Source organism: Marmota flaviventris, chromosome 15 (genome assembly GCF_047511675.1).
Source record: "Marmota flaviventris isolate mMarFla1 chromosome 15, mMarFla1.hap1, whole genome shotgun sequence".
NCBI classification, from domain to species: Eukaryota; Metazoa; Chordata; class Mammalia; order Rodentia; family Sciuridae; genus Marmota; species Marmota flaviventris.
This window is the reverse complement of record NC_092512.1, coordinates 44,873,981-44,901,777: the sequence shown is the minus strand read 5'-3', so window position 1 is coordinate 44,901,777 and position 27,797 is coordinate 44,873,981. Positions and strand designations below refer to the sequence as shown.

The following is a 27,797-nucleotide window of genomic DNA, read 5'->3' as shown; positions in this document are numbered from 1 at the left end:
AGATGAAAGTTTTATGGAAGCTGGAATGTGTCTTCAAGGAAATAGTAATAAAAATGAGACAGAAATCAACAAGAAAATTAGAATGGTGAAAAGTCCTTTGCCTTTATGAAAGCATGAATATCACCATGGCCTAGGAAAAATGACTAACAATTATTGGAATGGCAAGTGACATGTAAAGAATACGAGTATTGGTAGAAAAACCCTGAAGAGTAAGTATTGACTTAAGACACCTTAATCATTTCTCTACAGGGCCTCTGCCATAATCATAACCACCCCACAGAGGGTCCATTATCAGCATTCTCATTTTTAAGAGCACATCCCTCCTTTCCCTTGAATTGTTCCCTACCATGGGACATGTCTCTATATCCATGGGAAAGAAAGAGAAGAGAGAAGGAAAATAAAATATTACTTTTTATTTTCTCAGGCACACAAGTGATTTGGGATACCAATTATTCAAGACATTTGCTGATTTCACATTTAGAACTTTCTACTTTCAATCTTCAGCCACCTTTGAAAATAATTTGCAGCAATCACTTTGTAGTTCAGAAGTACCAAGTTATAATTGAGTTGTGGAATAAGTTAAAAGTTTATGTTAAATGTGTGAGCTTATTGACTCCTGAGTTTTAAATATCCTGTGAAACAGTGATTCTTTTCCCTTTTTAAATGGCTTTTCAGTTTAAAGCAATGACCTTAAAGCAAATTATATATTAAAAACTTTATTACAACAGAAATCAGCAACATCCGATCTAAAATCTGGACAATATAATACTGACCATCACTCTGAGACAGTCAATAGCCTCTGGCTGAAACAAAATTCTACCACTAAGGCTATCAACCTGGGTCAGACCTTTGTTCCTGAGGGCAGTACAATCATCTTTTTCTCTGCAAAATGAATGGCATGATTTACCATAACATAACCAACCTGGAACATACCTAGTGACTTTCTCAAGCATTCTAAAGACAGCTTCACAGCTAACAAATATTGACAAATTTAAGTCACAGCACTCTCCCCAAAAGTAGTCCAATTCAGCACTGCACATCGACAAACAGCAATGCTGGGGATATATGCTACTTTAACCAGTTAGCTGAGTTATATAAAGGGCAAATAGGAGTAATGACTGAACTTAATCACCTCACAGGGAGGAAGGAATCTATTAGTTGTATAACTAATTCTATTCAAAGCCACCTTAGAAAGGTTTGTAGCTGGTTACATAATGCATCAGGGGCAAGTATGGCTGGCACTGAATAAATCCAGTCTCTTCTGAACATAAACTCAAAATACAGATTCTAATGATGGAGATTTGGTTATATTATTTTTGCAGAACAAGGAGTACAAATTTCAAGTTGTTGCACATCAGATAATCCAATAGAAATGGACATGAAAACAGTAAATTATATATACGTTTTTAAAAGGAGGTGCTATTAAAGTAATGTACATGACAAAATTTGGCAAAATGTAAACAAAATTATCAATAAACCAGAATATGGAAAACTTATGGAAAAGCCCAAACAATTAAAGATAAAAACATACCATTCATCAGATTTGGAAATTAGATGGATCATATGCTCTTTAAAATGAGTATAAAGCATTTTTCATTATAAAGCATTTTCATTTCTACAAATACATGTGACTGGAAACATTTAATACATATATAATGACTGGAGACAATATTTGTGCAACATTAAAGTATTCTCTAGAAACGTGTTGCTGCCATGTCTGGGACGCAGCATTAAAGACACAGTGAATAAGGCATGGTGATGCTTTGCACAACTGATAATGAGTATAACCCAAACACCCAGCAACCAAATCTACCTGTCAAATAGCTTGACTGTGAGGGGGTTGCTGTTTTCTTAGAGGCTGCAAATACTAAAGGGGAACTGCAGCTATAGATCAGTATTTTAGAAACAGTCAATTCATACTGTTTTAAGAAAAAATGAATGATTTATTATATAAAATGATTGGCAGAATACAGAAAAATTATTTATTTTACCTTTACATATTTAATACAAGTACCAAGCAAAGTATAACATTTTAAAGAACCCACTACAAACTACCAAAAGGTACTCAATTTTGGTGAAGTTTTCAAGTCACAAATACTAAAAGTAAATAAATGTACTTCAAAATACATGAAGTATAAAACAAGTATGGAAACAGTGATCTTCAGTAATGGTTCCTTTAACCAAAATTAACCAACAAGCAAAGATGCACAAGAAAAACACTGCCATGTCAGACAGAAAAGAATAAATAAAATATATTGTTCACTGGAATTGTTGAGCTAAACTCAATTTTTTTTAAAACGTAAATAAGCATTAGGACTCAAAAGAAGAATAAGGATATTTCAATATTATATATAATTTTTTTTCTACCAATAATAGAAGGAAGGATTTGGAGGCCAATCAAGTGCTGAGATCTAAGTGCCTCTCAGAATATTGTGCAACTGAAGTCTTCTACCATTACTTAAAGATAATTTACTCATTATGAAGGAAAGAAAAACAATTATAATGAATAGGGCAAAAAAAACCTTATGATTAAATTCTTCTCTAGCATAGGAATATAATAATTTGTTTTCAAATAATTACTTTGTATTTTAATTAATCAGGGCAAAGGTGTCACCCTAATTAATAGGCCAATGAGAGATCTCTGATAAGTCAAATATTCATAGCCAAAAAAGAGCTACCTACTGGAAAATTTGCACTAATATCTAAAATCTCATTTGTAAATAAACTAATCATTAAGTTTACAATTAAATTACTTTAAAATAGAGGTGACTAATGAATGTTGCACATGTCATATGAATCATATGCTGAATTATTGTGTCAATAATCATAAGTGCTACTAATAAATATATTAATTCATGCTACAAGAGAAAGAATTGAGACACTTAATTTCACATTTCAGAATTCCTGAGTCTTATCAGAGAAAAACATGTACTAAAACAAAACAAAATAAACTTACCTATAATAGGGCAAATAACACAAATCTGGGAATTAAGTTACTATTATATTTAGAGTTCTAAAGCTGAAAACTATGAGACAGATATATAAGTACTTCCATGGAACTATAAAGATGATTTTAAAGCTTGATTTTTAAAAAAGGCTAAACAAGGCCACCTGAGTGACATCTTCAATGATGGCAAGCCCACCATTTTAAAGGAATAATATTTTTATTTCAAAGCCTAATTATTATTATAAAAAGGAAAAAGGTCTATTTTAATAAATGTTTTAGTAAGATTGCAATGGGACAGCCCTTTGATGGAAGATCTAAGGAGGGTACAGCCAATGTAATCAAACTAGAACATGAGTTCTAATTTTCAGCCACCACCCACTAAATAATTTCCCTTTTGCTTTGCATATTACACAGTGAAAATAAAAAGATTATTTTAAGAGCACTTCAGTCCCACAATGTAGGATTTAAGCTTGTGTGAAAAGGTGTAAATGACCCTGCAATAATGTGATGCTTGCAAAAATACATTCAACTGAAAATTAATGTCTTTTTTCTAACACAGAAAAGGAAAACAAAATGGTCCCACTTAACACAACAAAAAAAACACTGTTTATTCTTTCTGGAAAGACTAAGCAAAGAACATCCAATAATATTACACATTTAAGACTGCATACTTTAACTCAGCTTTATAAGTAAAGAAGATGTATACTTTATAAATAAAGACACTAAGCAGAAAAAATATTTGGGTTATTTCTCTGTTCATAAGTACCCAGAAATAAAATAATTAAAAAACACTAAAGTGCAGACCTATAGGCCATTACAGGCATGAGAAAGAGGTGCAGCCAAAATTGCATCTACATTTACACTTACATATCCAGAAAATGATTCTTGCTTTTTAAAAAAACTGTGCAATTAAAAACTAGTCAGTTTTGTTTGTGCCGTAATACAAATAGAACTTGTCTCTGCCCACTAGGGAAGTGACTGTTAGACCTTGGACAGCACACTAGGCTCTTGACAATCATACATTTCTTTAGAATCATACAATATTGATTCCACCTCCAGAAAATGTTAGGGTCCTCTTGCTGTAGAATGAAGAGCCACTCGAATTTGGTTGATTGCCTTTAACCAGAGAGGTTTTCAGTTCCATTTCGCAAGCTACAATAGCTGCATTCAATTCCACTTGAGCTCGGTGAACTACATAAAACATGAGGCCTATACTTATAATAATCTGTGAATGAAAATAAAATATTAGTTATCAATATTATATACAGAAAAAAAGAAATAATATATATTTGGCTTAGAAATGCTTCATACAGAATGCTTCTTAAATGTGGTAGGTAAGAGGTTACATATTTCAAATGGCTAACAATCAGTTATTAATTCTCCCTTCTCCCAGGAATGGAAGGCCAAAATCTATAAATAATCATTATATGGTATCACGTAAACATACAGCAAATACACATCCCTTTGGTACACATAATGATGTGTGTGATATAAGTCAAACTTGTCTCTTGTACCAAAAAGCTTCCTTGGAAGGAATAATGACGACAACAACAACAACAAAATATGTCTACAATAGACAACAGCTGGCTAAACTTTACTGGTGTAACTAACGTGGTATTATGTATATCAGCACAACTTTAAATGTCTACCAGCATTTCCAACCTTACTTAGAAGCACTGCCATTTTAAAAAAAACTAATTTGTGCAAACAAAATTAAAAGTATTAAGCACCACATAAAAAACTGAAAGGCCAATAAACTTCAAAAGAAAGTAACAAGATATTGGGAGCATGAAAATGTATTAAGGAAAAACAAAAACGAAGGAAAACATAATGATAAGAAAAAAAGGCAACCAAAGGGATACTAGGCAAAGCATCAATCTGATAAAACTGAGTCAGTTTCTAGTCTTGGTTTAACTAACTAGTGATGTGATTTCAGGAAAGTCCCTTAAAATATTTGTGCTTAAATTTCCCATTGTTCGAGAGGAATGCGGTTCACCAGAAGATCTAAGCATTCCATATATTCTCAATGATTTTTATTCCAAAGTTCGTTTGTAAACCAGTTGGAACTGGTGTTATTTACAAAGTCTGTTCTAACCAAAAATGACCCCATAATATAACAGTTTCAATCAAATCTATCATAATTATTAACTCTATGGAAAAAAACCTCTAAATCCAAGTGTTGAAGATGGTGGGGAAGGGAGGGATAGAAGCAGATGGGATAGAAATGGGGATGAGATAGGGGAAGAAAAACCTGAAACTTATGCAAGGGAGTACCAATCCGTTACTCAATAAAATCCTAAGTAACTTAGGTATTATTAAATGGGTCTTTATATCTTGCAATTGTTCTGTTAGTCCTCTTAATAAAAATAAGATATACTTACTGAAAACTCTTAAGATTGACACTTATGAGTGGATGATAATACCATGTGAAGAGATGAAGCAAATGTTAAGAAAATGAATTGTGTGTGAATGAATGCTAAGTTCTATTTCAGATATGTTGAATTTAAGGTAACTCTGAGACATCTAGAAAAATTCAGGGAACAAGTCTGAACCTATAGAAAGAAGGCTGAATAAAGATGTGTCCAGAGGCAGAGAAGAGGGGTTTTCTTTATACAAATAAATACATTAACAGCCACCATAGTAATTAGATTTGTCAAGGAAAAAAAAAAAAGTTTTTGGTGTGAGACAAGAAAGCTTAGTCTAGAAACTTGAGAAACATGGATTTAGGAGGTAAAGACAAACGTAAGCCAGGTAAGGGTAGGGTGGGACAGGTGGGACAAGATAATGTACCAAAGTAAAGGAAAGGAAGTTTTACTAATGAAGGCATGGTCAACAGAGTTTTAGGTTGCTAAAAGGTCAAGCTAGATTACAAATGGAAGGTGGATCTGAATTAGATGAGCTTAGTGATGACTTCAGAAATAGTGGTTTGAAGGGAGGACATGGCAGGGCCAGAGTTTAAATTCAAAACAAGTGAACAACTTTCTCAGGCTTCCAGCAAGCATGAACTGGGTACATCCATACACAGATATTTCACCATCTGCCCTTCTGGATCCTTGGTCCTAACAATCTGTACTGACTATTCAACATGCCTTCATTTCCTCCTTAGCCTAGTGAGGTGTTAACAAAGAGAAAATAAAAACATCAGTAAAAATGTAGTCTAGAAATATTTCTAAATGTTTCTTTACGCAAATGAAAGAACCAAACATAGGCAGAAGGACAAGCCTCCTTCAGAAAGCCAGGCACCTCTTCTACTATTAACTGGAAAGTAGGCCAAAAGTATGGGCAGGAACACAAGGAGAATAGATTTCTCAAATGGAAACTGAGATGTTTGCCACTGGAAAGTGTCTGATTTTTCTATTAAAGAAGTAAAGAAGTAATCTGTTGGGAATGAAAAGGGAAGTAATAAAAATTATGAGGAGAATGAAGATAGCTAGAAATAGTTAACCTATTTCAGGGCAACAGCAGAAGAGTGAGAAGACAAAGAAAATGGGGATATAGGATAGTGTTGAGAAACCAAGTGAAAATTTACAACCATGAATTAAATATTATCCATCTGTTTGGCTGTATGATTTTGTTCTCAAAAGAATAGGTGCAAAGTAGACCAAACTTGGACTTATTTAGGATTGAGGTTTTGACTGGTGGCAACACAGAAAAATAAAGGGCATGGAAAAGAGTGATTAAAGAGATAAACTGCGATCTAAGTTGGATATCAGTACAAGAATAGCTGTGGATTCCCCTGAATGTCTATTTTGTTTGCCTCCAAAATTTTACTGACACTGTAGATTCTTTTTAGATTGGTGGCTATAAAGCTCAGATGCAAATCTGTGGCTCATTTCTAATAAATAAGAACCTCATGAATACACTTACCCTACTAACTTTTAGCTAAGCTTTGTCTCCTTTTCCTATGCTCATTTTCCACTTCAAGATGAAGTCTCCCCCCACACTTTTATTCTTGTGTACATATTTAAGAAGGTACATTAAATCCTTCCTGAAACAAATTAAGTCATAACATCAACAAATCAAACTGAAGCATAAATTAATCTTCAGGGTTTTTTCCTATAAATGCCAGGGTGAAAAATATGTGTCTTTCCCCTCCTATCTTGTGTCTTAAGTATAAATCTGCCAGCTTAAATAGAGAGGTAAGAAATCACTGGACAAAAAACTATAGTTTAAAAAATACCAGTAATTCCAATGACTGTAGTTGAGTTATTTACTAAGAAGCATATAAATATAAAGTTTCAAATGGTGAAAATCCTCTGTAATCTATAATGAGGAGGAATTCTACTTAGTAAAATATAAGGTCAAAAGAAAATAATGTTTAAAATAGACAATTCATTTTCAGGAAACTCAAAACACAAAATATGCTTAAATTTATATTAAAAATATGAGTCTGCAGTGTAAGTCAGGATTTTATAGCACCTTGGGATGACTATAAACATTATATTACAACATATAGTATACTGCAGATTTAATGCATATCAAATTTAACATTATGGATTAACATGCCATATTAACTAAGTAAATCCTAAGATTTAAAATCTAAAACCTAATAAATACTCAAGTATTTTAAAGTCACTCTAAGTGGCATATTTGTTGCTCAATTTAAGTTTTTGTAGGTTCCTCATCTGGGACAATGGGACAAAATGAAATAATAAGAAATAAAACAAATGTAAACAAATCTTTAAATCTAGATACTAGTTATCTAAAGAAAATATAGATCTGGGGGAAAAATTAGTAAAGAAAGATAAAAATTGACAATTCCTTGATGGGCCTTTATTTATTTATATGTGGTGCTGACACTCAAACCCAGTGCCTCACACATGCTAGGCAAGCACTCTACCACTGAGTCACAATCCCAGCCTCCAATTTTTCTTAATGTAAGCCTTCCACATTGGGATGACTCTGAAAATAATCACTGCAAAAAAAAAAATCCTATTTTTATCATTCCTGTATTTTCTTCTTCAAGAAGACTGTCAATAATTATCAGTTCAGTTCTACACTCTTCCACATAGCCAAACAACTAAAAAATGTTATCAAAATATAAAGCAGTATTCGAGAAACAGGAAAGACTGAAAAAAGGAAAAAATCCTCTTAAATTACATTCAATTAAATCTGTTAAGTTTAAATTAGCAAGGCAATTCTAGAGAGAGAAAGAGAAAAAGAGAAAGAGACAACCCTTGGCCTTAAACTCACCTGTAAACAAAAAACAAAATATCCACTAACACTCTGTTCTGCAATGACATCTTCCATTGTCCGCAGGGTGGTACCCAAGTAAGAATTCAGAAGCTGGGTAGGAAGCAGTCCAACTGAAGATGCCATCAGATAGTTGGGTAATGAGAGATCAGTAATCTAGAAGTAAAGGGAATGATTTGTTACCAAGTAAAATAACATAAAAAAGTGTGTCGAAGTATTTACTAGTGGATTTCTTGGCATGGAGAGAACTGAAATACTTATAAAGCATCTTTTTTTAAAAAATGATTATCAAGGGAATGTATACAGAATGCAGTTTAGAATGAAATAAAAGTTCAAACAAAATTTTAACATTCTATTATTCTATCACTAAAGGAGAACATCTGTGACTATTTTATCCTCATATGTAAATAAAATCCACACACAGATCAATTTGTCAGAAGTCTTGTTAAGATTTCCTCATGTCATTAAATATTCATAAGCATTCTTACATGGCAGTGTGGCTGCTGGCCCTGAAGCCAGATAACCCTAGAATGGCATTTCAATGTTGAGAACTCAATGAGCTACTCTGTCTTTATGACTTTTCATCTGTAAAATAAAAATAATTATCCTTAGATGCAGAAAAATTTCATTGCTTTCTTATTTCTTTGTGTCTATGTATGGAATTGTTCTCTTGCTACTATTTATAAAACCCAACAAAACTGAAGCAAAAACCTTTGTTTATTGACCTGTGTGGAAGGCAGCATCTAAAATATTCCAACGATTCAATTTCCTGGTTTTCATGCCCTGTGAGATTCCTTACCCTGGAGTGTGGGTTGGACTGACTGCTTATTTCTTAGCAGACTATAGCAGAAGTGACAACATGTTACTTCCAAGATTAAATTGCAAGAACAGGATTTCCATCTCTTTCTTGAGCAGGTCAGCTGCCACACTGTAAGTAGCTCTATGGAGGTCCACATGGAAAGGAACTCATTCCTTCAGCCAGCAGCTAGCAATGACCTGAGGTGTCTGCCAACAGCCACACAAGTGAGGATGGAATTAAACTAAGTTAATCAAGTCTTAAGATGCCTGCAGCCCTGGCCAACACCTTCACTGCAGAATTGTGAGGAAGTCACAGGTCCCTACTAAACTACATAGGAATACCTGATCCACACAAATTGTGACACAATAAATGTTTTAAATCTTGAAGTAATCTGTTACATGGCAAAATAAATGACTAATACATTAGACATCTCAAGTTATTTTAGGATAGCTCACTAGGAGTAGAATTACTAATTCAAACAGTAAAAACTTTCTGCTGTGTATCCAAATGTTCATAGTAATTCACATATATTTCAGTAATAACATGAGTATGCCCATCACACTCTTAACAACTTATTAAAATTCAACATATTTCTGTTTAATACAGTAAAAATGTTTCATCATTATTTAATCTGTACTATATTCATTTAAAGTGATGTGAGTTTTCTATATTAATTTTTCTATAGCTTTATTTGTTCACATTTGCCCTTTTTTTCTTGAAATGTTAAGTGTTTTTGTTATTCATAAGAGCTCTTTGTAGTAAGGATAATCTTTGGTCTACTATATGAGCATATATTTTACCCTAAAGCCTGTCAGTCTGTGTGCCCTCCTTTTTTTTTTTAACTGTCCCCCTTTCTTTCTTCCATTCATTCATTCATTCATTCATTTAGGGTCTTGCTAAGTTGCCCAGGCCAGCCTCAAGCTACTGGGCTGAAGAGATCCTACTGTCTGGGTTCCTCTTTATGTTTTGATACAAAGTTTCCAAATGCCCATATAATCAAATACCATCATCTTTTCCTCCAATTTTTCCACTGCTTTTAGTTTACTTTTTTTTTTAGATCCTATTAGTTTTTATCTTCTTTTTTCTGATTGTTTTATTTTCTAATACTTAATACTAAATTCTTCTGGAGATTATTCATTAGGATACAGCCTATTATTCATCCCTTCCATATGTATAGTCAATTTTCTTAGCATTACATATTAGATAATCAGTAGCTTCTCCTTTATGATATACGTTATAAACAGCTATTGTATATATAAAAGGGCCCATTAGGGGCTCTATTACCGACAATCCATATTTTAAATCTCATATTGCAACCAAAATTGTAGCAAGGACTATCAGTTCATATTTGGCAAGAAATGTCCAACTCCATTCAAGCCACTTCATTGCTCTTATTTTAAAAATTGCCATTACTGTTCTTATTACTTATTCTCAACAGATCATTCTGTCATTCAAAAAGAAAAATAAATAGTAAATTATCAGGATTAGGTAAACTTAAAAATAATCTGGATAGAACTGGAATATCCACAATTTTCAGTCTTCTTATCCAGAAATGTTTCTAAATTTCTTAAACTGTTCTTTGCTAAACTGTTGTTTACTAAATTTTGTGGTTTTTTTACTTAAATATACCATGCATTTCCTTAAGCATTTCATGTTATTATTGTTACCACTCTTACTGACCTTAAGAATAGTTTCTCTATACCTGCATCTGTAGATTACTGGTATGTAAAAAAGGTATTGACTACATTATTTACTTTTTTTAACTGCTTTTAAGATCCAGTATTTTAATCAGCAATACATTACTCTATAACTACAATCTAATAAAATAATCATGTAATCATAATTTCACTAAAGTTACATTCATTTCTATAGATGGCACACTAGAGATGTACCACTGCCAGTCTAGAAAAAATATTTCAGCAACAGGTTGTTAACAATTCACATTATCAATCACTGACTCAGTATCTATCCATAAAATTTTCTAATAGGTGCTGGAAAGAGACAGAAAGCAGGACATAATACCTACCCTTGAAGGATTTACATACTGACAAGTGCACACCAAACACCTTAGAAAAAAACAGAAAGGGAGCCTTTGGAAGACTGTACACAGCATTCAACAGTAGAAAGCTGGGTGCAGGGGCACATGCCTAGAGTCCCAATTACTTGGGAGGCTGAGGCAGGAGGATTGCTTAAAACTTAAAAAAGTTTTAAGAAAGTCTGGGGATATCACTAAGTGGTAGAGCATTTGCCTAAGCATGTGCAAGACCTAGGGTTCAACACCTATTCTCTCTCTCTCTCACACACACACACACATACACAAAAGAGTGAGGAGTACAGAGGAATTAAAATCAGATGCAGGAGTAGAGATCAAAGGGCAATTTTGTGGCAAAAGAAGCCTTCAGAACAGGCACCAGAAAGCTACACATGGGTTTGGCAAGCAAAGACAAGAGGAAGAAGGGAGGTGTTTTAGGAAGAAAATGAGCAAAGACAATTTGGCAGGGTAGGCACAGGATGTACTAATGAAGTTCGCAGTACATTTTGGATTATTTAAGGCACAAACAAAAGAATACTGAAAAATAAAGATGGGAAAAGTAACTGGGTGATACTTGTTAGGAGCTTGAAAACAGAGGAGTAAGCCTCTGTGCAGAGGTGAGTTTACTTACAGGAGGAGAAAATTTTCTTTAGAACAAAATGTCATAAATGTATGAAATGAGTAATTAAGACAAAAGTGAATCATAAAAATTACTATGTTGTAGTTAATAATAAAGCATCACACATTATGAAAATTATCTTCAAAATTAAAGTTACATTACAAAATATCAGAATGCAAAGTTTCAGTCCTTAGCTTTAAATGTAATGACGTTTCTCTAAATAGAATATGCAACTGACATTCAGGGATGACATCAATAATATTCAAATGGGAATATTAAAATTGGATTTCATAAATCTGAAACAACTCTCAATTCTTTAACAATAATGTTGTCCAATGCATAAAAGTGGTCAAATTAATCCTAAGGAGAAAGTATTATTATTTATAACATACTTCCCTTCTGTCAAGTTGAAATACCTAAAAGAAAGCAAAAACCCAGTTTTAATCTTTGTAAGCAGTTCTACTAGAGTGTTCAATGATTTAACTAGTACAACAATGCAATAATATACAGTTTTTAAACTATTAACAACTTGATTAACATAAAGATTATAAATGATTTCAATTTAGCACTTCCTTTAAGTCAAAATCCTACTCAGAACCTTCACTCAGCTCCATAATTTAGAATGCTTGTTCCCACGCAGAGATTTAATCCAACCCTCTCTCCCCAGTAAGCCCTCACCAACCAAAGTTTAAATTTCTATCTCCTAGTTTTACTGTCCATAAAGACATTAAAATGAACCTCAGGCCATCCTACTGAAATTCCTAAGTATCCTGGGATCTCAGCTCAGAACTTGTCTTCCAAATCCAAACACCCTGTAGAAATCTCAGCCTAGGATATGAATGTCATTCTGTTGGTTAGTTACTATAATAGATAATTAGTTTCAGGGATGGCAAACATCATCTGATTATATTTACCCTTATTCCCAGAGGTTCTCAACTTCACTTGAGTCAGTAGGGGTTAATGTAAAATAGTCCTCCATTTCTTGAAACAAAATAGTACCAATCTGGAGCACATGGAGAGGAATAAAAAGCCTTAAATCTGAAGAGCAAGAATTGATTGACCACCACCGAACAGGTCATTTTTCAAGCTGACTATAAAAGAACCTCTAGATTTATCATTCAGACACAGCACAAAGTACAGATCCCAGGTCCTCTCAGACACAGCACAAAGTAGAGTTCCCAGGCAGCCCTGCAGTTCCTCATTTTCTAAGTTTACTTCTATTTACTTCTATTTACTGGCTTTAATTTAATCCATGAAGAAACTATCGTTTTTTACATAAACTACATCAAAGGATGCAATGATGAATTTAAAGGCAATCCACGTTCAAAAAACCCTCAAATTTTATCCATAACTGTGAATTAAATATTATTCTTGTCAAATTATACCTTCCTACATAGGTTATGTTTCTAGGTTTATATATTTGGGTTTTTTTGGGGGGACTGGCATTTGAACTCAGAAGTGCTTTACCACAGAGCTACATCCTCAGTCCTTTTTATATTTGAGACAGGGTCTTGCTAATTTGCTGAGGCTGGACATCAACTTGTAATTCTCTTGCCTCAGCCTCCCAAATTGCTGGGATTACAGTTAAGGTATATTATTTAAATTACAGTTAAATATTACATTGTAATATTATGTAATATATTACATAGAAAAGTCACAAATCCCTAAGATGATTTTAAAGGAACAGTCAAAAGAAATTAAAATGACTATAGTTCAATCTTTTCATCTTATTTATTGATAAATTATGTATTTTATTACATATATCTGCAAAACACCATCAATTTCTCAGAAAAGTTGTAGAAGAGAAAGAGTTCAAAAATGGTAACTAGCTTTCACTCTTAGGAATTATGTAATTCTTTAAAAAGGTGAATTAAGAAAAAACACTGTGTTCACTTCCTTCCCTATACACCTCTTCTTCTCTTTTTATGTTCCCAATCTCAGTTCTCCTGAGACTGTTACCCAGCTTCTCCTTCATTTGCCATATCTGATTACCTACCGTCTTTGTCAAAGGTACCTTCTAAATTTCTAAGGAATCTGTCTACCACCTGGTTCTATTTCTAGTGTTTCCTGTCCAGTTTTGACACCTAGATTACCCTCACTCACCAATTACGCTAAATCTTAGAATTTTTTTTTTTAAATGTAAATCCAGTCCTACTTAAAACTCTGGTCTACTGTCATGTGAATGAGATTCAGGTTCTTTAGCATGCAAAATGCTTCATAATTTGACCATCTCGTACTTCACATACACCATATCCCAGCTGCATCAAAATTCTCTGGATTCCTAGAACATTCCTTGCTTTTCCCTCTAGACCTCTGTACATTGTTCCCTCTGGCAAGGACATGTACATCCTTCCTCCCATTCTTTCTGCTCTACTCTACAACTATCTTTCACTACTCAGTCATCATCTTCTGTAGCAGAGCTTCCCTGATGCCTAAGTCTGCACAAAATGTTTTCAAGGACTGTGAGGAAACAGTGAACCTCCTTGTCTCCTCACACAGAACAGCAACCAAACCTTTCATCATCTGTTTGCCCCTCGTTCAGACTGCAACTTCTATGAGAGAAAGAACCTATGTTTCCTTCATTTATGTCCCTAGACCTAAACAATGTCTACTAAATATTAGGTACTAAATATATGTTGACTGGAGGCTGAATAGATCAACATCAAAACTGCTTTTTAAAAAATAAATATGGAGGGGCAGGAGTTGTGGCTCAGTGGTGGAGGGCTTACCTGGCATGTGTGAGACCCTGGGTTCAATCCTTAGCACCACATATAAATAAATAAAATTAAAAAGATCCATTGACAATTAAAAAAAAACTATAAATAAATGTGGAGACTAATGATAGTTGCTAGTTCATAAAAAAGGTTAAGATGATAATTCCATTTGTAACTGGTTATTCAGAAACTAAGAATACTCCTGCCCTAATACAGAAAAATGTCATAACTAAAAATGAACTCATTATCAGCAAAATTTACACCATGATATAACTAGAATGTTTTTTTCTTCACTGGACTGCTAGCACCTTGAGGGATGAACTTTGCTGTACTGCTATGCAACTCCAACAACAGGAACAGCAGCAGGCACAGGGCCTCTACCAGTTATCTGCTGAGTGAAAACTGAGAGTACCCCCAGTAAGCTTTGTGGTGAACCTATTGTCAAGGATAAGATGCTCTAGTTAGATGATAACCTTGAGAGTACCAGAAAAAAAATTGCCACTGAAAACAATAAAAAAAACAAGGCAGGGCTCTGAGGGACTCCACTCTAATATCTGGAGATGGCCTGAAATAAAAGCAGCTTTTACTTCCATGAACAGAAATGGTTTGGTCAGTATGCCTGCCTGATGCAGAAAACATCTTCGTATATACAACATTTTTCATTAGTTCAATGTTTCTAAATCAGGAACTGCTTTTAATGGTCCACAGATTATTGGCGGGGGGCAACAATCTATTTGAGAATATGGTTAACACACACACTTCTTCCCAGCAGAAAAAACAAACAAACAAAAAAACACATTTTATTAAATATATATGACAAAATACCCATTACATCAAGTAAAAGGTCACAAAAATGATTTATAACATTAACTCACAATGTCATAATGAGAAAAGTATAATAAATTCAAAGAAAGGAAAATTATTTAAATGTTCATGATTTTTTCTTTTTATTTGCTATATTTTTCAAAGTCTTTACAATGAACACTTATTTTGTAAGAGGATAAAACAGATACTGTTAAAGTAAGTTCTAATAAGATGTCTCTGCTTTTAAGATTTTTTTTTATTAATCTAGGAGGGGGTATTAAGACATGCTACAAATACATTGTTAGGATAATAGGCTCTGATAAAAATCTGCACTTTAAGCCTATATATGACACAGAGAAACTTCAAGCTCATAAGAACATGGAAGTGGCACAAAAAGCAGGAAACAGTTTTGAGGAAATAACTAACAGTTAACTGTATTCAGTGGTACTGAAAGGTCTGAGAAAATAGACTAAGATGACACTATATTTTGTCAACCCGTTTTATTGCTCAGAGTCAGACTCCAAGATTCTCCAAAGCAGACTGTCTTTTCAAATTCTATTCTGCCTGAACTATACCACTGGCTGCAAATCAGTATACTTCAACAATAATAAGAAATAATCACTTGACACACTGATGCAGGGACAGGTATCATGACTTATCATCCTTACCAGAATCTATTTTAGCTTCACCTATAATATAGAACAGGAACATAATAACAACTTTTTTTCTTTTTTACAAAATATACTATTACTAAACACTTTAAGGGGGAAAAATGTTAAATTGAGATTTTTTAAAAGCAAACTGAGATTTTTACCTAACTCTTCTCATTTTTACAAATAAGAAAACTGGAGACAAGACCATTAAAATGAGTTCATCAAGGTCACATAGGATCTGAGACAATCTGAGCTTGTGTTCCTAAAGTCAACAACTAAGATTTTACCATATTTGTGGCCTTACAGTCACCTGCCAAAAACTTATTAAATTGTAGTAAATATCAGTTCAGTTATGAACTAAATTACTAAAAGTAACTTATCTTCTTGATAAATCAAGGCTTTAAGGGCAGAATCTAAGAAAACTGATTCACAAATAGTTATCATGACATTATTTGCCATCAGTATTTTAGTCAGGGCCCCTTTGCTCAAAAACAAAAATCTTTTTATTGCCGTTTCTAATCTATTGTAATCTCAAACAAATAACCCAAGAAATAGTTTGGTAACAGAATTATGTTAAGTGGTTCTTCTGAGAAATGAGCCAGGGTGATAGGCAAGGCCTTGCACTTTTAAAGTACTCATTATTCTGTTTGCATTTTACATACTGTACTAATATACTGTCTGTTTTAAAAAAATCAGGTAACTTAAGGGACTCTTTCTACAATTGTAAGGGCTCATGCTTGATGGCTATTTTGCTGCAGAGACAGATAAACTTTTTCCATTGTCAGGTGGTAAGTATTTTAGGCTTTGGAGGCTCAGGGTCTGTTCCAACTATGTAACTTTGCTGTTTCAGCTTAAAAGAAATCAGAGACTGCACACATGAATGAGCATAACTGTATTCCAATAACATAATTTACAGATGCTGAAATTTGACATTCATATAGTTCTCATGTGCATGAAATAAGTTTTCTTTTGATATTTTTCCCAACCATTTAAACTTGGAAGAAGCTTGTATGCCACACAAAATTGGGCTACAGTTTGCTGACCCTCTGTTCTAACATCCTGGCATGAGAGCTAATTTCCCTCTAGAGAATCGTGCACAGTACCTGACATATGGGCCGTCAATGTTTTGATACATAAGGCACTCTAGGACTAATGATCCACAACTGGAATCCTGAGGGGTCTGAGAAAGTCAGCTCTTCTGGACTAACACTGTCATGTGCAAAAGTTAGTGATTTTATTTGTCAGCCTGTGGTTTTGGGGAAAGTAATTTTACTGGTTTATGTCTCAACTGCCTCAGCAATAAGATGAGGACTAGTGTTAAAACTGCATTAAATAAGTAATGTGTGAATGACAAAACAGTGCCTGGCAATTAGCATGGGAAATAAAGATATTTGCTAAGGTAAAAAAATTTGAAGTCTCAAGATACTCATTTTGGATTGCAGAGGATGGAAATAAAAAAATAAGCAAACTGTATTTTGTCACAAATTCACAGTAGATGTTATTAAACAATGGGAAATCTAGATCAAAGAATAACTATAATTACCTCAAGATGCCAAGGTAAATGTGAAAACCAAGTTTGATTTCAAATTTGTGCTATCTGTCCTCTATATAACTCTGCCTCTTAGGATTAATACTTACTCAAAAGACTGTTGTGGTGATTACAGAATATTATGTATGTAAATTTGCTCTGCAAGTTGGAAAGTAGTATACATTGTATGAGTAAGATGATTTTTCACACACTGTTTTAGGTTTTAATTTTAGGTTTCAAAACAAAATTTCCCAAGTGGATTTGTGTTTAAAGAGAAAGAACTCACCAGAGTCTCTGACTTCTGAAGTTTTTCTTCAACCAAAGTGGAAAAAAAGAATGTTTTTAGGATCTCCTGGAGAGCAAGCTAATAAAAACATCAGACCCCTTTGGAAGTTGCAAGCACCAGTATGTATTCTGTTGCCCATAACAACCAATTATCATGTAATATTTTGGGATCATAGATGGCATTTTACAGAGTAACTTAAAAAAAATCTCCAAAAGGGCATCACAGAGTTTGCAATTTGCAATTTGTCAACTAGTTTTTTCTAGATGGCTTTAATCTTTTAGAATTTCATCTCCTACATCTACCTCAATGGTCCCTTCTTACGAATCCAAAGTTTCTTTTTTCAGCCACTGATAAAAAAGAGAACCTGAAGTTTCAAGGCTACAGACAGGATTTCATTTGCTATATTTAAATCAGAAATATGTCCACCTCTTAGAGCGTTGAGGATTAAAGATGCACATTAAAGAGCATATAGTAATTAATCAAGGATTGGAAAGAAAAAGGCTATAAAGGTAAATCAAGAATATATGATATGAAAGTCATTCTGAAGGGAAAAGAAAACCCATTTGAGGATTTCATGCAGGGAAGTACCAAGATAAAGATCTTTGCTGGATAATGATGGGAGAACTTAGGCATAGTAGAGGGAAAGATGAATGAGGGAAGTGGCAGTAGCTGGACTAAAGTGTTTAGGAGACAGAATCCAAAGGATTAGGCAATGACTGGACATGAGGAGTGAAGGAGAGAGTAGTCAAGTGCCAGAATCACTAAGACTGTACCACATACTCCAGTTCTTGTTTCTTCCTGGCATACCCATCAACCCTTTGGATTTAGCTGTGGCCATGTAATATTTTCAGGCCAGTTAAGAGTGAGATTACTTACAGGCAAAAACTTTAAAAGTCAGGGTGCAATCCCCCATAAAACAGTAATAAAGTACAGGATGGTAGTTTTGTCAACATGGATCTCAGAGTAAAACTGACATAAAACCTTCTCCCAAATCAAGTCTGACCTCCACTTGGGTCAAGTGGAATAAATATACCTTTGCTTGTTAGTCCCATGAGATGTGAAAGTTGTTAATGTAGCACAATTCAGCCTATCCTGACTAATCCAGTAAGAAAATAATCATGGTCATTTGAGATTCGTATCCAGAAAAGAGAACTTAGAAACCCAAACTATAAAGTTAGAAATCTGTCTGAATGGGCAGCAAATCTGTAGATACACGATTAAAACATTAAGAAAAAAATAACTTTACCAATGTTACTGCAGAAATGATACGGTGCATTTTTCAAAGAAAGAAAATTTAAACATATACTTGAGAAATCAAATTTTTATGGTTTTAGAATATTATATTATAAACCATTTGGTACATATCTGTATTTTGAGAATTTCAAAAAATTGAGTGTCTTTATTTCTCCTTTTCTTGCACACATGGGAGAAGGAAAGACTTATGGTTAAGAACAGAAAAAACAAGGGAAGCCTCTTTCTTTTTCCAATCAGGTCTGCCTTTAAAATGTAAATGTAACTACTTCCACCATTAATAATAAGAACTAGCAATTATTAAGCAGTTTCTATACGCCAGGCAAAATACTTAATATTTGGCTGGGCACAGTGGTGCACACCTGTAAGTCCAGTAGCTCAGGAGGCTGAGGCAGGAGGATTGTGAGTTCAGAGCCAGTCTCAGGAGCTTAGTGAGGCCCTAAGCAACTTAGTGAGACCTTATCTCTAAATAAAATATAAAAAGGGCTGGGGGGCTGGGGATGTGTTCAGTGGTTGAGTAGCCTTGGGTTCAATTCCCACTACCACACACACACACACACACAAAAAAAAACACATTAATAGCCTCACTACATTAGTTTATTTAACATTATACTCTATACATTTTACAGATGAGGAAACATAGAGAAGGCTACACAACAGAGACTAAGTTAGGACCATTTCCAAAGCCTATGCCTCATATAACCACTATACATAACTTTCTCAAGGATAAGTCCTGATAAATTGAGTTTAAATGGAATTTTCTTTAAAAAATGGTGATTTCAATAATAGGGAGATAAGTAGAAAACAAAGAGAAATATGCCCTAAAAAAGGCAGATGTAGGCAGTTATGAGGTGGATAGAGTAGATGCAGGATGAACAATATGTAAGAGACATACCCAGTGGCTTCATAATCTACCCTGCTTACGGCTATGAGTAAGAATTTTTCATTAAGATGCACTCACTGTATCAGCAGATTCTGGGTTCAAACCTCAGCTTTGTCATTTGTTAGGTGACTCTTTACAACTTCCTGGATGGTTGAGTCTCCATCTTCCTCAGAAAATTGGTGACTATATTACCTACTTCAATAGACCTTTTTTTTTTCTCTTTCTTTTCTGACCCCACAATATCAAATTAAACAATGCCTCTCATCAAACTTGGTTTCAACAACATGAATATCTTATTTCTAAGTACAAAAACCTTATTTCTAAGTATTTCTAAGTACAAAGTACAGACTCTTACATATTTAATATGTAAGAGACATTATCAAAAGAAAAACCTATTATCAAGCAATAAATGTACGAGTTATGAAGATATAATATACAACAACAAAAAAAATAGGACCATGGGTTAAGACCCTACCATCAGACTACAGTTCCAATTTCGATACCATCTATTTACTGGCTAGGTAACTATGGTTAATAGCAGAAAAAAGAACCATAGAAAACAAAAGCCAACATGTGAGTGCTTGCTAAGCCAGGCTCTGTTGCATATATTCATTTTATGTAATCTTCTCAATAACCCTATCAAATAGGTACCACTCCTTTCCCCATATTACTAAGAAACTGAAGCGCAGATAGAATAAGAAACTTGACCAAGGTCATCAGATTCTAACACACATAAACTCAAGAGCAGCAGCCCCGTGCTCCTAATTAGTAGACAATTAACAGTGTATAATAAGTGCATAATCACCTTCTGCAGGGCTGACTTAAGGATTAGAAATAATATATGGAAAGAGCCCAGAAAGACAGTCAGCACAGAGTAGGTGAATGAGAAAAGGCACAAGGATACAACTTATACTGCAGGACAAAGCGGAACTATCAGAAATCAATCTATACAGCTTCCTTAGTGCCAACCTTCTTTCAAAGTCTTAGGACAATTAATGTATTACCCAAGGTTGGGTCAAAGTTCATGTATATATTTCATAATATAAGAAGCTATGAAAAGGTAAAAAATTAAGGCTGAAACTATAACAGACTACTGCTATATCACTTTACTTCAATAGTTTTGTTTTAACTGAAGGGTTGAGATCCTGGGACTCTATGAACTCGGTAGTTTAAAAATCACTGAATTTGGGAAACTCAGTCATCTAATTTGAAGTCAGATAAGTTTAATAATTTGTTCCAAACTCAAAAGGTTTGTAAAGACCAGATTCCTTTTTTCCAACTGGATGGTCTCCTCACTAGTAGTATTTCTATCTTAAGTCAGTTGCATAGAGAAAATGCATATTAGTTATGGAAACCTAAGTAGAGTAAGCAGAATATATGTATACAAGGGCAGAAAAGCTATAGGGTGCATATAAATAAGGAAAATAGATGATCACTGAAAAAAAGGTTTTCTGTCCTATTTTGTTTTATTTACACTCAGTAATTTCAAGATAAAGTTCCTCCAAAGAAAGATAAACAGGAGAATTTTCTCCTTTACATGATATTACAGCAAATCATTTGAAGGGGAAAAAGTCCTATTATAAATATAGAAAACTCCAAATTCAGGAGAATTCAGTGTTCACTTAATTATGTCTTTCACGTCCGTATCACCAAAAACGAGTCAAAATCCTGGATGCATTTATGCAGTTAAGAGAGAAAACTAGGAATGTGAGGCTGTACTCCCAAACTCCTGCAAAAGTTGCTACAGAAACAAGGTAACAAATGTTAAAAAGGGGCATTTTCATTCATGTCCCCCTTCAGTTAAAAGGATTCTGCATTTTTTATGCATTTTTAATGCCCCCCCAAAACACTTCTTTCTCGACCAGATCGCCTTCTGAGAACGCATCTTTGTTTTGTTTTATTTGTAGGATCAATTTCTCAGGATACTATGCAAAGTAACTGTTAACTCCTATTGCCAATGTCACTTCTCCGCTGGTATCTACCTGCTGAAGCACCCTCCCTAAAAGCGAAAAAGACGGCTCAAAAACAGACCTGGAGAGAGACCAGCAGGACACCACTTACCGAAAACACTGCATTCTGAAGCCCAAAAGGTATGGGGGTCAATCTGGCCAGCGCCACCACCTTCAGGCCGCTTCCTCCCTCCACGACGCGAATAACAGCGCTCAGCTTCTCGCTACTCTGGATCTTGGCGGCCACCCAGGCGGTGAGCAGCCGCTTGCAGACCACATGGGCGATGAAGGTGCCGATGAGGACGCCCACCACCATCAGACCCATGCCCAGTACGAAGCCATACAGGTAGCCGGCGGCTACGTTGAGCACGATGTAGCCCCAGCCGCAGGGAAATGAGACCACGATGAAGCCCACAACGAAGAGCAGGACCCCCAGCAGCGAGTCAAGGCTCTCCACCCAGAGCAGGAGGTGCTGCAGGTAGCGGCGGACCAGGGCCAGAGAAGCGAAGCACAGGGCGGCCAGCACACAGACCAGCACGAGGCTCCGGCACCAACAGGTGCTGCCGAGGCAGCAGCAGCGCCAGTTTCTCACCTCGGCCACCCCGACCACCACGCCGCCGCCGCCGCTGCTCCCGGGGCCGCCCGCCAAGGCCCCGCCCGGCGCCGGCACCTCAGAGGCCGCGGGCTGACCGTGGCGCTCCAGATAGGCGCCGAGCAGGGCGCCCGAGGCCGCCGCCGCCGCTGCTGCCGCGCTCGCCCCGCCCCCGCGGGGGAGGCGGTCCGCCGAGTCGTCCCCGCCCGCCGCCCGCACCAGGGCCCAGCCGGATGGCAGCTCTGCGCGGCCCGGGCGGACGACGTGCTGCAGGAGCCGGGGGAGCGCCTGAAGCAGACTCCCGCCTGGGCTCCGCATGCCTCCGCCCGGCGCGGGTCCACCTCAGCCAGCCAGCCTCTCCGCCGCGGCGCCCGTCAGGCGGCAGCCCTCCATGGCGCCCCGCAAGCCGGGCCTCGACTCCCTGCGTCCGCTTGGGTGACGGGAGACGGCCCGCAGAAGGGCGAGGAGTTGGCTGCGGAGCGACAGTCGGGCAGAGAGAGGGGGAACTCCAGACCCCTCCGACCGAGTCCGCCCCTTTTCGGCCAGAAGGGGCGGGGCTGCGGGCGCGCGGGGGCGGGTACGAGCCGCGTTCCGGCCCCGCCCCCGTGACGCACAGCCCCTGAGGCTGAGGGCCCTGCAGCGTCTGCGTTGGCAAGCCAGCGCCTGGAGCCCTGGGTGTCCGCGGGGAGGGGAGAAGAGCCGCGGGAACACACGCGCCGGGGCAGGAGCGGCTGCAGTGAGGCGGAAAGTGGACGCTGGGGCTGAACTGGGGGGCAAGGGACTGCGCGCTCCCGGCCTTCCCAGACGGGCGCGCCCGTGCCTGCGTGTCAGTGCACGCGCTCCTCTCAGACCAGGAGACCCCTGTCTGCTAGCTGGTTGGATTCTCGTCCAAACCTCGGGTGATTTCCGCAGTAAACCCTGATCCGGGTTGGCAAGTCTGTGGCACTCCCATCCCAGCAGTCTTGGCAGACGTTGGGGGCGGGGGGGGGAGAATTCTTGGTGTCTTCAGCGGAGGATTTGCTAATTGCCCTCCCCCCATTCCTTCCCTCTTTAAGAACTGAAGAAATTGGGTATGAAAGGCCACCCTTGACACAATGTACCTTCTCAGTCCAGTGGTTCTTTATTGAGTGCCAGTACCACTGTATTAGGGTCCCTGGAAGAATGCACAGGAGGACATTTCTTAAGGGGTTGTGTCTTCTCAAACTCACTGGCTTCTTCTTCTTTTGCCCCTTTAATGTTAGTGTTCCCCAGGTTCTCTTAGCTGTGTACACATCCTGATGGAATTTTTCAAACTCAGCATAACTTGATTGATAACAACTTGGGCTCTGGTGGAAAACAGGATTTGTACCTGTGTAACTGTTCAAGTTGTTAATCTCTCAATCTCAGTATTTTTTTTAACTGCAAATTAAAAATAGGAAGAAGATTAACTTGGTATCTCAAATTGGTGTTAAGTAAATGTTATGTGATGGTATCCACACATAAAAGTATCATCGTATGCAGACCTGCTCTTTCTTTTAAATTTCTCACCTCAATTGATGACTCCACATCCAGTTCCCTGCAAAATAACTAACCAAGACACTTTGGGTTCTTGCAGATGAGGTGCGTACTTGCTCCTTCACATCATTACCCTCAATCCTCCCTGTTTTGACCTGGTCAGCTGGAGTTCCTCCAATGTGCTGGGCACATGCTGCTTCCTTCACCTGCTTTTCCTACTCCTGTGGCTCACTTGCAGGCCCTGGTCCTACTGTTTTCTCCTCATTGAGCTGAATTTTCACTTCTTGTCTGGAAACATTCCATACTACCTTCCCATTACCATCACACCCAATTGGAATTTCCTGTCCTCTCCCAGGTTACCTTTCTACATAGTTATTACCACATCTGTCCCATTGTGTTGTAATTTTTCATTTACATCACTGTCTCCCTCTTCAGACTTTGAATTTCTTCTAGGTGATCCATTACTTATTTAATCAAAGAAACAGTATTTGTTCAAAGTACAAATTATTGCAGAAATGAAAGAAATGAAGAATGAGGAAGCAAAAGACTAACAGAAGATGTGCCCGAATTGCCTGGGCAAGAATCCATAAGAATCTGAAATAGGGTAATAGTCTGGACTTAGTAAAATGGGGATAAACTACAGAGAAATAGTGATGAGTTTGATGGCTGATTAGGTGTTGGAAGAGAGAGATGAATCAAGAATAACATCTGGGTTCCTTATTTAAAGTAGTAGATAGATAATGGAGGCACTGACCAAGAGAGAGTACAAAAACTTTGTGGGAAAGAATGAAGGCTCCAGTCCTGAGATTTGAGGTGTCTATGATACCATCCAATGTGGTATTCTAGTTGATGATTAAAAATATGAACATGGAGTTAAAATTCTGACTTGGTTTATAAGCAGCAGGGTTATGGAAAAGCAAATAGTGGTAGATGTGCCAAACAATTCCTATTCTCTTTCAGGTATATGAAAAAGTTGTGTGTTCTAGCCTTTTTATGTTTGGTTATGCTACATAACACATTCTGTCAGTGAATTTTGAGTGTAACATTTATTTGCTGATGCAAGATCTTCCAGAACCCATTTTCTCTTTGTCTTGGCAATCAGTGATGTTCCAGGAACTGTATGCTCTATCATTGTTGGTCTTGGAGGGAAGACAATTCAGAATACAGTCCCAACTACCTCATGATGGATATGTAAAGTAAGTGAGAAGAAAAGTTTGTTTTAAGCCACTGAAATTTGAGAGTTACCATAGCTGATCTTTGTCACTCCTAACTGATTGGAATGATAAAATAAGGTTTAAAGAATGAAACCTTTACTGGGCATGGTGTCACATGCCTATAATCCCAGGGACTCTGAAGGCTGAGGCAGGAGGATTGCAAATTTGAGGAGGCTCAGCAACTAAGCAAGACCTTAAGCAATTTACTGAGAACCTGTCTCAAAATTTTAAACAATAAAAAGGGACTAGTCATTTTTGCTCAGTGTTTAAACACCCTTGGTTTCAATCTCTTAAAAAAAAAAAAAGTGAAACCTGAGAGTATTAATGTGTTGATAGTCTGTGGACTTGTGAGGAAAGACTCAGACTGCCTTAATTAGAAGAGGAGGGACAAGAGTATTTTTATGGATATGTGAGTATCTATTAGGAATTTAGGCATCTCAAAGGATAATCTTCTCTTCTTCTTGTCTCTGTTCTCTATCCCTAATCTATTCTCATAGCACCAACTTGCTAATTAATCCTATTCTTATCCTCTAATCCACATTCCATAAGAATATAATCCAAATGCAGAGCCCTTAGCACTAAGCCACTTCTCCAGCTGGCAGCCAGCCTGTGGATGGGCCACTCTTGGATGAAGTGCTCATCTTGGTCTAAACAGCACCACCCCTACCCCAAACACCATTCAACTCTCCTGGGCATAAGAGGTTTGACCAGAACAGTGCACACTGCAGTGGGTCATTTCAACTCATGTCTCACCACAATTTATTTTTCACAGAATTGTGAAAGTTACAGTGTATTTTATGAGTAGAATCTGCCTGATGTATTTTAATTCACACACATCAGCCTACTATGATCAGCCTAAAATCTTTATGTTGCATTAAGGAAAACAAAAAACAAAAAACCTAACTTCTTGCCTGGCCAGAAAAGCCTTTTATGATCTCACTTCTGCCTGCCATTCCTCCCTCACCTTCTGTCCTGGTCTCACACTTGAGCACCTCAGCTTCTTCTCTTTCCCTTGGATTTTCCAAGGTGTCTAACTCAGGATGTTGGACTCTGCCCTTGCTGATCTCTCCTTTGAGCACTCTTTTTTAGCTCTTAGAAAGCCTGGCTTTCCTCTTTCGTTTTAACTCTTCTGTCACCTCATAGATTACCCATGTCTAAAAGACTGCCCTTTCTACATCACAGGTGTGGTACTGCTTGTTATTTCCTTCACACTTATCTGTAAAGGAGCACCCGTGGAGGAATACCTGCGAGGAAGCACACAAAGAATAGTCACAGACACAAGGTATAAGCAGCAGACATAGGTGGAGCAGAGAGAGTGAAGTGAAGAAGTGAAAAAGAAGAAGTACAGAAGTGTCCACTCCTCCCTCCTGCTGAGTTTATTAACTCAAAAAAGGTTACATTTTACCCATCACACATGACTACACTCTAACCAGTATTCCTTTAATCCTGGGTGCTAGCTAACTGAATTAAGGTCCAGGTTAATACAAACACAGAGCCTCTCACACCCAAGGACTTTACTATGGAAACCAGGTAGTGCACCCGCATAGTTATCTTAATAGCCTCAGAGGGAAACTGGGCACCTGTTTGCTCACCAGAGGAATTGCTTCCCTGTCTATATCCACAGTCAGAATACCTAATGCTTATCACCACATACTAATACCTTATGTCTATTCTTTTACTGTCTGCCTCCCCTGGGTAGAATGAAAACACCATGAAAATGGACATCACTCCTGTCTTGTGAACTCGTGTACTCTGATTCCCTAGAATACTTAGTACCCTAGATATTTTTAAGTGCATGATGGAGACAGTGAACTCTGTGCTTGTATGCTGGCTGTTCTCTGCTGGCCCTCCATCCAGGTTCATTCTCCACCTTTCCTTGCTTTGCTGTGCTTCTAGGAGGTGGACCTCAAGAGCATCAGCTGAGTCTGTCATACTCTTGGTTTCCAATTAGGTTTGAGTCATGAGAGGCACCAGCAGAAAACTGGAGGATAGTAGGAGTGAGAGGTAAGGCCTCTTCAGAACCCGGTTTCTCTAGTTTTGGCAGTAAGTGTATTCTTCCATGGCCATGGCGTTCCTGTTTATTAAGTTTTCAACTCTTTCCCAACTCTGGTACTGATTTCCTGAAACTTCACCATCCCTTGATTAGACTGCGTTTTAGAGGAACAGAACCAATTCGTATGGGTTTATTAGACTGGTGTAAATCAGAGATTGAAGAGTCAGGGAAACCAATAGATGCTCAGTTCAAGAAGCCAGATCCTCAAAACAAGAGGGACAAATGATGCAGTCCCAATCTGAGGCTGAGGACCTGAAAGCCCTCTGGTCAGCCACTAGTACAAGTCTGCTTTCCGGGGTGGCAGGATTTTGAGTCTGATGTCCATGGGTGATGGCAGCAGCAAAAACTGCACCCACTCAAGGGTTAAATATGCATAAGTATAAGCTTCCCCCTTCCATTTTTTATTCTATCCAAACCCCCAACCGATTGGGGGTGCTGCGCATGTTCAGGATGGGTCTTTCCCACTCATTTCATTTGATTGACATGCTAAACATCTCTGGAGACATCTTCACAGACACACCCAAAATTATACTTTATGCATTTTCTAGCTGTCCTCAACCCAGTCATTTTGACAACCAAAGTTAATGATCATAATTGTCTTTACTGTTTTTTTTCCTGCTAGGACCTTGATTAACACAGTGTGGCCAGTCAGTACAATCAACACTTGGTTTCACGTGATTTACCCCTCACCACACAGAGAAAGCGGAGGAACCACATTTCAAATTAAAACTAAGTTCATGGATTATGAAGTGGACCAAGAGAAACTATTATAATGGAAGTCCAAGG

General features: G+C 37.2%; 1 protein-coding gene across 1 annotated transcript; it reads right to left on the bottom strand.

Moving 5' to 3' along the window:
- Window positions 1-398: 398 nt before the first annotated feature.
- On the bottom strand, window positions 399-22,799 carry Tmem64 (transmembrane protein 64). The gene is made up of 3 exons (XM_027949726.2): window positions 21,771-22,799; window positions 8,141-8,296; window positions 399-4,172 (listed from the first exon to the last, which is right to left on the bottom strand). Exons 1-3 carry the CDS (start codon window positions 22,566-22,568, stop codon window positions 3,981-3,983), a joined length of 1,146 nt encoding a protein of 381 aa, XP_027805527.1. The 5' UTR covers window positions 22,569-22,799; the 3' UTR covers window positions 399-3,980.
- Window positions 22,800-27,797: the final 4,998 nt, after the last annotated feature.